Source organism: Orycteropus afer, unplaced genomic scaffold (assembly GCF_000298275.1).
Source record: "Orycteropus afer afer isolate SDZICR_OR568_19922 unplaced genomic scaffold, OryAfe1.0 scaffold00002, whole genome shotgun sequence".
Taxonomy (NCBI): Eukaryota; Metazoa; Chordata; class Mammalia; order Tubulidentata; family Orycteropodidae; genus Orycteropus; species Orycteropus afer.
The window spans coordinates 2,351,773-2,366,844 of NW_006921589.1; the positions used below are offsets into that span (position 1 = coordinate 2,351,773).

Below are 15,072 nucleotides of genomic sequence, written 5' to 3' on the forward strand. Positions count from 1 at the left end.
ACTTATTCAATCTATATGCTGAGCAAATAATCTGAGAAGATGGACTATATGAACAAAAACGTGGCATCAGGATTGGAGGAAGAATCATTAACAACCTGAGATACACAGACGATATAACTTTGCTTGCTGAAAGTGAGGATGACGTGAGGCACCTACTGATGAAGATTGAGGAACACAGTCTGCAGTATGGATTACATCTCAATATAAAGAAGACAAAAATCCTCACAACTGGACCAATAAGCAGCATCACGATAAACAGAGAAAAGATTGAGGTTGTCAAAGAATTCATTTTGCTTGGCTCTACAATCGAGGCCAATGGGAGCAGCAGTCAGAACATTAGATGATGTGTAGCACTGGGCAGGTTGGCTGCGAAGGAACTCTTCCAAGTGCTGAGGAGCAAGGATGTCTCCTTGAGGACTAAGGTGCACCTGACACTAGCCATGATATTTCCAATCACCTCATATGCATGTGAGAGCTGGACAATGAATAAGAAAGACCAAAGAAGAGCTGATGCTTTTGAGTTGTGGTGCTGGCAAAGAATGCTGAAGATACCATGGACTGCCAAAAGAACTAATAGATCTGTCCTGGAGGAAGTGCAGACGAGATGCTCCTTGGAAGCGAGGATGACCAGACTTCGTCTCACCTACTTTGGTCATGTTGTCAGAGGGGACCATTGCCTGGAGAAGGATGTCATGCCTGGTAAGGTGGAGGGTCGATGAAGGAGGGGAAGGCCTTTGACGAGATGGATTGACACAGTGACTGTGACAATGGGCTCAAGTATAGCAAGGATCATGGAGCTGGCACGGGATTGGGCGGTGTTTCGTTCTGCTGTGCATGGGGTCGCTATGAGTTGGAAATGACAATGGGATCTAACAACCACCACCTTTTCTATCTCAGGTCTCTTCATCCCTGACAGTGATTCTTTTATTCTTTATGTTTGAATCTTTCTTGATTGCATTCAGTCCCACTGTCTTCATTCATAGACCTCCACTTTAAGTCAGTAAGCTTCTTTTGCAATCTAATGTAATTGATTATATTGTTTCCCACTTTAGAAGAAGGAGAGGGGTGCTAGAAACAATAAAAAGAAGTTAAATCTACCATGTAGCAATTTTGGAGGACACCTAAGACCAGCATCACAAAATTGCAAAGGTCAAGTTTCTAGGGCTCTTTCCTGTATGAATAAAGTAAACCCCTACATTGTTTCTGCAAGCATCATTGTGTTACAGGTTGGAGGATATACTGATGACCTTGAATCATGAGAAAGAAGATCAAATTTCTAATACACTCAAAGAAGGCAGAGGAACAATAAAGAGAGTTACACAAAAGAGAGATGTTAGGTGTCACTGAATAGGTTCCACTCATACTGATCCCATGATACACATATAAATACACACAGACACACATAAATTCATTGCAGGACTATTCATTATAGCAAAACAAATTGGAATCAACTTAAATGTTCATCAAGAAGGTAATTAGATAAATTAGAATGATGTACACTAATGTCCTTAAAAATATTGCTTCTTGAAAAATATTGAATGTTATGGAAAATAGTCATAATAGAAAAGCAATAACATAGAACCCAAAACTATATGCATTATGATTCCAATTTAGTAACTATGCATTAATATATTATTCATGTGTATATTCTCAAACATATATATGTGCTTAAAATGTATTCTTGCATATGTATATAGTAGGCAAAACTGAGCCTAAGTGGAAATTTTCCATGTGGAATTGATGGATTAGCAGCTACTTTCAGGTGTCAATTTGCATTATTCAACATGCACTGAGGCTTTTGTTTTTTGGCTTAAGGTTGTTGTTGTTGTTGTTGTTATGAGCCTTGGAGTCGGACACGACTCATAGCGACCCCTCCTTGGGTTTTCGAGGCAGTATTACCACGGAAGTAGATTGCCCCATCTTCCTTCCGAGGAGTGGCTGGTGGGTTTGAACTGCCAGCCTTCTGGTTAGCAGTCAAATGCCTTAGGCACTATGGCTTAAGGTATTTGGGTCCAAATATGGGAGAAAGAACAGACAGAGGTGATAAAATAGGTGGCACATGTCCACTGGTCATCTCACCTCAGGGACTGTGTTGGAGCTCCTGTGGAAAGACTAGACCAGATCACGACATGCTGAAGAACTCTACAGACAAAGAGCTGTCTAGCTAAGAAAACGGTCATCAGTCTTCTACTCTCTGCTGGAAACTACTGTGACCTTTGGGACCCTGAGGGCTCGGGGAAACTTATGATGGAGAACGTCAGGGAATGGCAGGGTGAGGGAAAGACTGGGATCAGGTAGAGCCATGTTCTCAAGCTGGCCACTGGCAACGTTGGGTCACTTGTGTTGTTTTCCACAGTTAATACACCAAAAATGGAGTGAACTTGTACCAAAGCACACTCGACAACCCTTTCATACCAAATGTCTGTAAGGAATAACTCCAGAAAGCTAATACTGGACTTATTCAAGTGAAAGCTGAAGAGCTAGTCCATGAGGAGTTAACGTGACCTAATTTATATTCATAGGAGGCTAGGATACATCTGATTTTTATATTTCATAGTTCAACAAAAATGTAGGCATACATAGAAATTAGAGCTAAAGATTAAAGTAGAGGCTGAAATAAATATCATACACATGCAGGCACACACATACCTGTGTATATATTACAAACACACACACATACATACCTAGCTTTATTTTTACTGGAAAGAAATACACCAACATGCTAAAAAGTGGTTATCTCTGAAAGATAAGATTATCCTGTTTTTTCTTCTACATATTTTTCTGCATTCAAATGTTTCCTTAAGAACCAAATAATGTTTCTGTAATTATGCAAAATGTTGTTGCTTTGTGCTACTAAGTCAGTACTGACTCACAATGACCCCATGTAGAACTGCCCCATAGAGTTTTCTGGGCTGTATGCTACAGGAGCAAATCTCCAGGTCTTCCTCCTGCAGAGTGGATGGCTTTGAACTGCCAACTTTTCCATCAGCAGCCAAGTGCTTAACCATTGCCCTACCAGGACTTCTTATAATTCCACAAATAGCATTAATAAAAGGAAGGAAATGCACGTGTTAGAAACCTTTATAGAGAAAATAATTTCCTAACGATTTGAAGCTTTACGGGAGTAAAAATAACTCACATATGGCTTTCCCTTTCTGGTGACACAATCTGTCATTTGATAACACACCAGTAAATAAATAACCTTTCACCTGGATTCTTCTTTTCTGGGATTTCAGAATGATGGTGACAGAATTATGTGACCCAGAAAAGAAAGTACGTGTTCTTAGCATGTGGGCCCTGAACGTCCTGGCTGAGATGCGTGTCTTGGCAGTGGGCACAGCGTGTGTTACCTTCACTCCTCTCGGGGGGCTTCCCACTCTTGCAGGCGGCAGTGCTGTTGACCGTCTCTGAGGAGGTGCTCAGCTTGGTGCTAGGGTCTCGCTTCGGTTTGGGTGGAGGTTGTCTCCGGGAGCCACAGCTGCTGTCATCATCTGTACCCCCGACCGAGTGCAAAGACTGCGATCTCACAGAAAAGCCACTGGAGCAAGGATGGGGAAGTCTGTCCTGAGGAGCAGGCATCGTCATGAATCCCATGCGGAAGTGTTTGCCCACGTAACTCCCTTCGTGGCCTCGCCCTACGTCTCCACCTATGCTGTAAAGGAAAGCAGCACAACACCCATCAGGAAAAATTAAACAGAATATACAAGATCACAGACAATCACAGACACAAGTACACATCCATATACATATGTATTACATGTACACATATGCCATCAAGTTGATTCAGACTCAAAACGACTCCCATTAGGTTTCCGAGGCTGGAAATGGGTAAGCAAGCAGAGTGCCCCATCTTTCTTCTGCAGAGCAGCTGGTGGGTTCAAACCACCAGTCTTTTGGTTAGCAGCCAAACCACTACAAGAGCTCTGGTGTCGTAGTGCCTAAGGCATTTGACTGCTAACCACAAGGTTGGCAGTTCAAACCCAACAGATGCTCCACAGAAGGAAGACTGGGCAATCCACTTCCATAAAAACTTACCACCTTGGAAACCCAAGGGAGGGGGTCACTATGAGTCAGAATCAACTCGATGGCAATGAGTTTTATATATATATATATATATATATATATATATTTATATACACACACACACACACACACACATATATATGAAATATTTCAAATTTTAACTTTAGACTGGTAAAGTAACACATCCTTTAAAAATGGCTTGGCTGCATTTTAAAACAGTTTCAAAAAAAGCATGATAACAGTCCATACTTTTACATTAAAGAATGAAAGAAAAGCAAATACAATTTAATTATAATCAGAAATCATAATACATATTTCCAGATAGCCTGAACTCTCCTAATTGTATCCCAAAGAAAGGAATACTGCACAGCACACATCATCATAAGTCATCTCTGCTTTACACTGAGGTAAATCTTGTCACTGGGTTAAAAAGAAAACAAGGATTCCTTGACTGTGATTCATAGACCGCCTTTAAACACATGACTGAGGTCAACTGATTAGCACATGAATTTCTTCTTCCCCACATCACCAAAAATATCCCTACTTTTATATAATTAACATGTTGGGAAAAAGAAAATAAAACAACACAAAGCACTGCTACCAAACACAAGTCTGTTGTTGGAGGTTTGCATGTTGCCATGATGTTGAACAGGTTTCAGCACAGCTTCTAGACTAAGATAGACGAGGAGGAAAGCCCTGGTGATGTACCTCCAGACATGAGCCAGTGAAATCCCTGTGGATCATGATGGACCTCTCCCTACCCAAGCAAGGCCATGGCTAAGGGTTGCATTCTCTTGTGCATGAGGTCACCATGAGTTGGGGGCTGACCCCACGGCAGCTAACAATAACAGCAACCAAATCCAAGAAAAAAAGGGAGGCAGAGAAGGAAGGGGGGGAGGAAGAATGGAGGAAGGGGGGAAAACACTTCCTTAAATGGTCAAGGAATTGCTGATCACAGTCTTCAAAAAATGTTTAGTTACATTAGAAACTTTGTTCTACTAACAAACTTGTTGTTGTTGTTGTTATGTGCCATCGAGTCAGACCCGACTCATAGCGACCCCTTCTCCTTGGGTTGCTGAGGCAGTATCACTACTCCTCATTTATTGATTATCTCATTATCTGACATCTTATATTTACAATAATAGTAAAAAATCTACTATCGAACTCTTTTGCACATTAATGATGTGCATCTGGCAGTAATGGACATTGAGCTGTGAGGAAAGAATAACTGGATGTGATGATTATGGGTCAACTTAGCTGCACCATGATTCTCAATGGTTTGGCAGCTGTAATGATGCAATTTGGCAGTTATGTAATGATGTTTAAGGAGTTCTGGTAGCACAGTGCCTAAGGCATCAGAGTGCTAGCTAACCGGAAGGTCGGTGGTTTAAACTCACCAGCCACTCCATGGAAGCAAGACTGGGCAATCTACTTCCATAAAGATTTACCACCTTGGAAACCCAATGGGGAAGGCATGGCTATGGGTTGAAATCAACTCTACAACAGTGGGTTTGGTAATGATGTTTGTGGTAGTTAAGGTTATGTGTCAGCTTGGGTGGGCCTGAGTTTGGAGTGGCTGGGCAGCTGGATATAGTTATTCCCCGTGATGAGACTGGTAAACAACTCCATTCCATGATGGTGCAGCTAAGTAGCTATCTTAGGGATGCAGTGTGATTCTAGTATATAAGAAGGCTCTTTGAGAAAGGTCTTGAGGTTTTGGGCATGTTTGGACCCTGCATTTAGCCAAGTCTTCATTCAGCAGCCTGCCATGTTGTCTGCCGATCTTGGGACTGTTTCTGGATTTGAACTAAGTGGTCTGCTGTATTGCTTGATAATCTTGGGACTGTGCCATTTTACTTGTTGACCTTGGATTTGTCAACCTCAGTAGCCAGCAGCTGCCTGAGGTAAGAGATACCTCCAGATCCAGTGAGGTGACAGCGACAGGCAGAGCTGAAGCCCTAGAGCTAGCACTTTGAACTTGGTCTTTTAGCCTCCAAAACTGTAAGAGAATAAATGCCTGTTTGTTAAAGTTACCCATGCATGGTATTTTCTGCGAGAGCAGCACCAGATATCCGAAACAATGTTATTTGGAAGTTATATAATAATGTAATCAGTCAGCTATGTAATGATGCGATTTGGCAGTTATGTAATGATGTCATCCTCCATTTGCCAATAATGCTGATTTTCACATAATGACCTGGTCTTTGGAACTACGACATATTGACAAGTGAAGAGTGGATGTACGCTCAGCGAAAAATAACATCTGGTAAAGAGATATAATAAGAAGACCATCAGATCCTGAGATGCTTTTAAACCCTTCAAAGTATTCAGTATATGTGAACTTTCCAAAATCAAGTTCTTAATATTTATATTAAAATTTATATTAGATAAATATTAAGGTTCTTAATATTTATATTAGAGAGTTTTTACTACATTTTTAAAATATAAGAAATCCCTGTCAAGTGTTAAGTTCAACTCAGTCAGACAGGAAATGAGTCTTTAGACTTTCTCTATGCTATTAAGTAATGGTGATTCCTTTAGGAAGAAAAGGGACAATTATGTGAATGTGAATTTTCGAAAGTGAGACTTTTCTGGCATTTTCCCCACCTATGAAGCTCATGCAGGAAACAAAAGAAACACTGCCACAAATTACTTGACTGATTTTCTCAGACGTGCATGAGGAGTATTGAAGCCCGTTGGGTCTACTTTTCCAGACAGGTAAGTTTATTTAGGCCTTTTTATTGTTGTTGCTAAGCTTTAATTTCAGGAGCTCTGGTGGCGTAGTGCCTACAGCATTGACTTCTAATCAGAAGGCTGGCGGTTCAAACCCACCAGCTGCTCCTCAGAAGGAAGCTTGGGCAATCTACATAGTGATCGCACTGCCAGGGAGTTGGATCCCACTCATAGCGATCACTCCTTGGGTTTCCGAAGCGGTATCACTATGGAAGTAGATTGCCCAACCTTCCTTCTGAGGAGCAGCTGGTGGGTTTGAACCGCCAGCCTTCTGGTTAGCAGTCAAGTGCCTTAGGAACTATGCCACCAGAGCTCCGTAGTGATACAAGCTCGGAAACCCAGGAAGGGGTTGCTATGAGTGGGATCTAACTCAACGGCAGTGCGCTGGTTGCATTGCAAGCTTTAATTTTAGTTGGCTTTGCATCCATAATGTGACGTAATCTATGGCAATGCTTTACAATTCTCTTTATTGTATGTTTCATATGATTATAATGTTTGTCATAAGTTTAAAATTCCAATAGGAACAATAATAGTAAATGAGATTTCTGTTTTTGTTTTTTCCTTTTCAGGTGGAGACTTATGATAATTACATGTCCATTGTGGATAAAGCCAAAGAGGATTCAATAAGAACTTAAGCGTCTGATTCCAGCATTTAATTTTGTTAGTAACTTATCATTCATTCAAATATATTTTTATAATTTCATTTATTTCTGAACAGCCTCAGTTGATATTCAGACGCCAATTACAACACCTTTACAAAATAAGATAAAGGTGGCTGGAAACCCAATCTGTTAGTCAGATCAGTGGAGATCCAGAGGCATGAATGAAATCAAGGCCATGGCCAAATGGAGGTTTATAAAGCACAGTAATCAGCATCCTAAGTATTTGCAGTGTTTTCACACATTTTATTTTCTGTGATTTTTCAATAACATCCACCAAAAAAATACACACAGAAGCTTCGTTGAAGAGAGGTTTTTTTTTTTTTTTTTTAATCTTTCAACTCTCTTTGCCATCAATCACTTTGAATCATCATATATTTTTATTACTTCTATTGCTACAGCACTGAGCAAAAGGAACTTTAAGGATTTATGTAGACAGTCATCTCTCATTTCTAGTAGAACAGCCGACTGGGGAGATTTATCCAAGTGTTAATGCACAGAGGCATTTATGAGGGAGTTACTAGAAATAATTGTGTTATCAATTTCTTGGTTGTTTTTGACCTAAATAGGGTCTGCACCTTTTCCTAGACAGATAATTAGCCCTGCTGCTTCATTTCAAAATTATGTTTTTAGCATAAAACAATTTTGATTAACTCTATGTGCTTTTGTTCATACTTGTCCTTTTACACACAGATGTATGCACACACACACACTCTCCAACACTTCTTCCAAGGAGAAATTCCATGTATGCTTCAGAAAACAGCAGGTCTCAGGTACACTGTTAGTTTGACCAGGATGTGAAGGCAGGATGAATAATGGGCTAAGAATGAGTCAGATACAAATGCAGCGTTCAAGGCAAGCTAAGGGTAAGGAGCAAATGTTACAGTGTTTCTGGCTCAGGACACCGGGAAAGATTCTTAGTTTAAACCAAATTTACATTTGTGGAACACAGACTACACATTACTAAATTTTGTTCTGAAGCCTATTGAGTTTTTAAATATGCAGATTCATAGCCCTAATACTAAGAACAACTACTGAGTCCTATCTAGGGAATTAGAATCTCTGTAGATGTAATGAATGTGCATGATATATCCAGATGTTTCTGATAGAGTTAAAACAGACACCTTTTTGGAAATTTCTAGGATATTAAGAATAAGAATTAGACCCCGGGCTGAGCAGATAAAGGATAGTTAGAAACCGCCAGAAAGACACAAATATCACATAATGAAACAAAGGAGACGTGGCCAGAAACCAGGCCAAATATCACATATACAATGTATTAGACAGATCTGTTCAGTCATTTTCAGTAACAAATAACCCCCAATTCTTGTTAATTTACAACAGCAAAGGTTCATATATTGTTCACATTATGCTATAGGTGTGTATCAACATTAAAAAAGAAAGAAAAAAAAAAAAAAAAAAACTCAACCACTGCCATGGGGTCGGATCTGACTCATAGATACCCCTCCTTGGGTTTCCGAGGTGATATCACTATGGAAGTAGATTGCCCAACCTTCCTTCCAAGGAGTGGCTGGGAGGTTTGAACTGCCAGCCTTCTGGTTAGCAGTCAAGTGCCTTAGAGACTATGCCACCAGAGGTCCTGTATCAACATTAGGTGTGGCTCTATTCCTTGTGTCTTCTTTCCAGGATCAAGCCCTTATTGGGTTATGTCATTCTGATGGCAAAAACATAAAACCACTGACTGAACCACACAATGTGTCTTGAAGCTTCTGCTTGGATATAGCATATAATCTCCTATTTATATTCCATTGCTGAGGCCAAATTGCCTGACCAAGTTTGATGTTAGTGAGTTGGTGATGTATACTCCAAAAAACAGGGAAGTATTAAAGATTACATGGCAATATGTGGGAATGTATAATCCTCTCACAGATAAGGCACCAGCTCCTTGGTATGGCAGCTATGGAGGTATGATACTGAGATCCCCCTACAAGAGAGAACTTGCCATGAGGAATATAGTTAGCTGACAACCTCTAGCTACAATGTCTTTGGGATTCATCACAATATTTTAGCCAAGGCTTCACTCTTTCCGGGAAGCCCCTGGTGTACAACTAGGTCATGGTATAGAGGAACACCTGACTATGCAAAACCAAGTGATAATGTGTCCAGATATACTCAGCATGATCTGGAATCTTCTGGACCCACCGAATTATACAGTCAGGAGGTGCTAGCAGCAGTCCATTGAAACAAGAAAGTGGTACATCCAAGATTGAACTTAAAAAGGACATGAGGACATGAGTACACTATGGAGTTCATGCCTGCATGCCCTCCACCAAAACCAGGGTTTCTTCCTCAGATCACAACCATCACTGCAGATTGGGTCCCATAAGAGCAGCTGAAGATTGGCACAACTCAAAATTAGATATCCACACTCAAAGGTAGCTTTAAAGAGCAAAGGTGAGGGAAAAATCTTCCCCATACACACACACACACACACACACACACATATGATATGGACAATTTTTCAGGCACACAGAAGGAAAAGGACTAGAGTATCAGAAACTAAGAAATATAGGATAGAGGTATGTGGATGAACATATAAGAGTGGGCAAAACATGCAATGTCCACCAACCTAGCCACTTCTGCCTTTAAATGTCCTGTATGTCCAGTGTTCCTGTTGCCATCACATTCACACTCATGGCGGCCCCATATGTGCAGGTTAGAACTGCTCCATAGGGTTTTAAAACTGTTGACATTTTGGAAGCAGAGCTCCAGGCATTTATTCTGAGGTGCCTCTTTCTGGGTTCAAACTACCAACTTTTTAATTAGTAGTCAAGCAGTTAATCATTTCCATTACCCAGGGACTCCATAAGGTTACAACCATTGAAACCCTTCTTAGTCTCTCTTCCTCCCCTTCTCCTTTCACAGGTGTCAGACCTGCATTGTGACATGAAGACTTTCCCTGCCAACTCCCGCCCATCCCTCTTTAGCTCTTACTAGAGGAGCTCTGGTAGCATAGTGCCTAAGGCACTTGACTGCTAACCAGAAGGCTGGCGGTTCAAACCCACCAGCCACTCCTCGGAAGGAAGACTGGGCAATCTACTTCCATAGTGATACTGCCTCGGAAACCCAAGGAGGGGTCGCTATGAGTTGGGGCTGACTCAATGGCACATAACAACAACAACAACAGAATTCCCCTCAATAAATCTTCCTTCCCTCTAACTTCAGCTTAGTCTCTACTTCCTGGAGAAACTGACCTAACATACTTGGGGACAATCATACACACTATGACATTCAGAAACTAAAGAAGTAGGGAAGCAAAAGTCTAAAAACAAATGTGAGACTCCAAAAATGAAAAATACTTGTGGAAATGGGGCATTTTTCTGCTTCAGACTCTGAGCATTTAAATGGTGCCTGGAGAATTAGAAACCAACTCTACTGTAGGAATACTTGGCTAGAAGTGAAAGTTATGTGGGCTGAAAAAGCAGTCTTTTTGCAATAAAACTCCAACACTCAAGCTACATTAAGCCTGACACATCTTGCTATAAAAGTAAAAACAAGTTTCATAATCTTGAATTTAAACAAGTATGCTTTTTTCATACCATAAAGACAATGATGCAAGATCTACTTATATGTTGATTGATTTACTATTATAAAACACAAGGAATAAAACATTGTTTGAATAAAGAGGGGTCCATTTTCTCAGGTGTAATTGGTGAAATACTTTTGAACTTCTTGCTGAAACATGCTATCTGCTAGTGGACTGGTTCAGACATTTGTGCTCTGGAATCACTGACTCGTGGGCTCTATCCGTGGCTCCATCATTTAATAGCTGCATGGCCTTAGCTACTGAATCTCTTTGGGACCCTTTCCTCCTCTGTTGTTATTGTTAGGTTCCTTCAGTTCTTTTCTAACTCATATTAACCTTATATAAAACAGAACGAAATATTGCTTGGTCCTGTGTAATCCTCAGAATCGTTGGCAGCCACTGTGTCAATCCATCTCATTGAGGATCTTCCAATTTTTCACTGACCCTCTACTTTACCAAGCATGATATCCTAATCCAGGGACTGGTCCCTCCTGACAACATGACCAAAGTACGCGAGGTGACGTTTGACTAAGTAGTATGCTTCTAAGGAGAATTCTGGCTGTATTTCTTCAAAGACAGATTTGCTTGTTCTTCCGGCAGTCAGTGTTAGGTCCATGGAGTCATCTCTGACTCATAGCAACACCCTGTACAACAGAAGAAAACCCTGCCTGGTCCTGCACCATCCTTACAATCCTTGTATGTTTGAGTCCATCATTGCAGCCACTGTGTTTATTCTTTGCCAACACCGTAATTCAAGTGCATCCATTCTTCTTTGGTTTTCCTTATTCATTGTTCAGGTTTCATACGCATATGAGGCAATCGAAAATACCAGGAGTTGGATTAGGCACACCTTAGTCTTCAAAGTGACATCTTTGCTCTTGAACACTTTAAAGAGGTCTTTTGCAGCAAATTTGCCCAGAGTAATATGTTGTTTGATTTCTTGACTACTGCTTCCATGGGCAATGGTTGGGGATCTAAGTAAAGTGAAATCCTTGATAACTTCAAACTTTTCCCTGTTTTTCATGATGTTGCTTATATATTAGCCCAGTTGTGAGGGTTTTTGTTTTCTTTATGTTGAGGTACAGTGCTTACTAAAGGCTATATTCTTTGATCTTCATCAGTAAATTATTCAAGTCCTCTTCACTTGCAGCAAGCAAGGTTGTGTCATCTGCATATGGAAAATTGTTAACCAGTCTTCCTCCAGCCTTGACACCGTGTTCTTCTTTATTTAGTCCAGTTTCTCAGATTATTTGCTGAGCATACAGATTGAATATTATGGTAAACAGTTACAACTCCAATGTACACCTTTCCTGATTTTAAACCATTCAGTATCCCCTTGTTCTGTTCAAACCAATGCCTCTTGGTCTATTTATAGGTTCCATATGAGCACAATAAAGTGCTCTGGAATTCCCATTCTTTGCAATGTTATACATGATTTCTTATGATACATACACTCAAATGTATTTGCATAGTCAGTAAAACACAGCTAAACATCTTTCTGGTATTCTCTGTTTTCAGCTAAGAGCTATCTGACATCAGCAATGATATCCAGTTCCCATGTCTTCGGAATCTGGCTTGAATTTATGGCAGTGCCCTATTTACTGCTGGAAATGTTTTAAAATTATTTTCAGTAAAATTTTACTTACAAGTGATATTAATGATATGTTGTTCTAAAATTTCAACATTCTGTTGGATCACCTTTCTTTGAATGGCCTGAAATATGGATCTCTTAAAGTCAGTTGGCCAGATACCTATCTTCCAAATTTCTTGAATAGATGAATGAGTACTTCCAGTGTTGTATGCATTTGTTGAATCATCTCAATTGGTATTCCATCAATTCCTGGAGCTTTGTTTTTCACCAATGCCTTCAGTGCAGCTTGGACTTCTTCTTTCAATACCATCAGTTCTTTATTGTATCCTATTCCCTCAAATGGTTGAACGTTGACAAAGTCTTTTTGGTGTGTTGACTCTGTGTATTCCTTCCAATCTTCCTTTGATGCTTCCTGCATCATTCAATGTTTTTCCCATAGAATCCTTCAGTATTGCAATTGGAGGCTTCATTTTTTTCATCAGTTCTTTCAGCTTGAGAAATGCCAATTGTGTTCTTTCCTTTCAGTTTTCTAACTCCAATTCTTTGTATATTTCATTATAATACTTTGTCTTCTCGAGCTGCCCTTTGAAATCTTCTGAACAACTCTTTTATGTCATCATATCTTCGATTCACTTTAGCTACTCTATAATAAATAGCGAGTGTCAGAGTCTCTTCTGACATTCATTTTGGTCTTCCCTGTGTTCCTTGTCTTCTTAATGACCTTTTGCTTCTTCATGTAAGATGTTGTTGATGTCATCTCACAACCCATCTGATTTTTGATCACTGGTGTTCAATGCATCACATCTATTCTTGAGATGGGCAGATTCAGGGGGGATATAATCAAGGTCATATTTTGCCTTTCATAAACTTGTTTTAATTTTCTTCAGCTTCAACTTGAGCTTGCATATGAGCAACTGATGGTCTGCCCCACAGTCACCCCTGGTCTTTTGCTGACTAATGATATTGAGCTTCTCCATTTTCTCTTTCCACAGATGTAGTTGACTTGATTCTTGTGTATTCCAGCTAGCAAGGTCTATGTATATAGTCCCTATCTGTGTTGTTGAAAACGGGTATTTGCAATGAATAAGTTATTAGTCTTGTGAAATTCTGTCATGTGGTCTCTGGCATCATCTATCACCAAGACTATATTTTCCAACTACCAACCCTTCTTCTTTGTTTCCAACTTTCATGTTCCAATCACCAGTAATTATTAGTACATCTCAGAGAGTTGCTATCAAGTTTGCCTGAGATATTACACATGAAGCACTTAGCACAGCACTTGATACATAAAATATTATCAATAATTTTAGCAAAAAAAAAAAAAATTCTACTTTTCCATTGTGAATGTTCTGAATTTTGTTGATAGGATGATCATTTGCTTTTTAAGGTCGTGACTTTCTAGGAGTGTTATCTAGAATCATTTAATCTCAAAAAACCACAAACAAAAAAGGCAAAACAAAATGCTCCATTTAATTGAAAGTTTTAAGATAATGAGGCAAATATAGCCATCATGTTCTTAAAACACCAAAAAATTCACTACCATCAAGTCACTTCCCACTCATTAGAAAAAAATAAAACTCACTGCCGTCGAGTTGGATCCAACTCATAGCAACCCCTCCTTGGGTTTCCAAGGCAGTATCACTAGAAGTAGATTGCCCTATCTTCCTTCCAAGGAGTGCCTGGTGGGTTTGAACCATCAGCCTTCTGGTTAGCAGTCAAATGTCTTAGGCATTACAGCACCAGAGCTCCCTATACAACAAAGCAGAACTGCCCCCTAATGTTTCCAAAGCTGTAAAACTTTACAGAAGCAGACTGTCTCATCTTTCTCCCACGGAGTGGCTGGTGGGTTCGAACCACTGACCTTTTAGTCAGCAGCTGAATCCTTTAACAACTGAGCCACCAGAGCTCCTTAACTTGTTCACAACATTCTTTAATAGTTGTCTCAATTTTCCATAGCACCTATTGATCAGGGCTTATAAAAAAAAGTACAAAACAAGAACTTCAAAACTGCTCTGACAATGCTAATCAACAAGGATTACTATTTGTCATGCTTTCTTGTTGAAAATTCATCAGCCTTATTGTTGTATATTTCTTTCTGAGAAATGTTTCCTTTCCAAGCAGAAATTACAACCTTTAAGAAGTGTTGGCTGTTAAGGTAAGATGTCATCCTAAAAGTGACAGAGCTCTTGCTTCTGTACATAATTTTGAAGAAAATATGCCAACACTTTGGAGTAGAGTCTTCTGTGGAAAACACTGGGGGGGGGGGACAACACTAGAATCCAACTACCTTTATCTATGTTATATATGTATGTGTGTGTATAAACACTTAGTCATAGCTACTGAGTCAGAATCTCTGTAGGTATAGCCAACGAGTTTGTATTTTAGATTATATACATACATATATATATATATAAAAAACAAGTTTGTATTTTAGATTTTATATATATATATATATATATGGGGGAGCTCTGGTAGCATAGTGGCTAAGACACTTGCCTGCTAACCAGACGGCTGGCGGT

General features: G+C 39.8%; 1 protein-coding gene across 1 annotated transcript in view; it reads right to left on the reverse strand.

Moving 5' to 3' along the window:
• Positions 1–15,072, reverse strand: part of NYAP2 (neuronal tyrosine-phosphorylated phosphoinositide-3-kinase adaptor 2) — a 367,433-nt gene that overhangs the window by 214,004 nt on the left and 138,357 nt on the right. Inside the window, exon 2 of the mRNA XM_007955564.2 lies at positions 3,351–3,652. Coding sequence (XP_007953755.2) covers positions 3,351–3,652 — 302 coding nt within the window. The remainder of the gene's footprint in view (positions 1–3,350; positions 3,653–15,072) is intronic.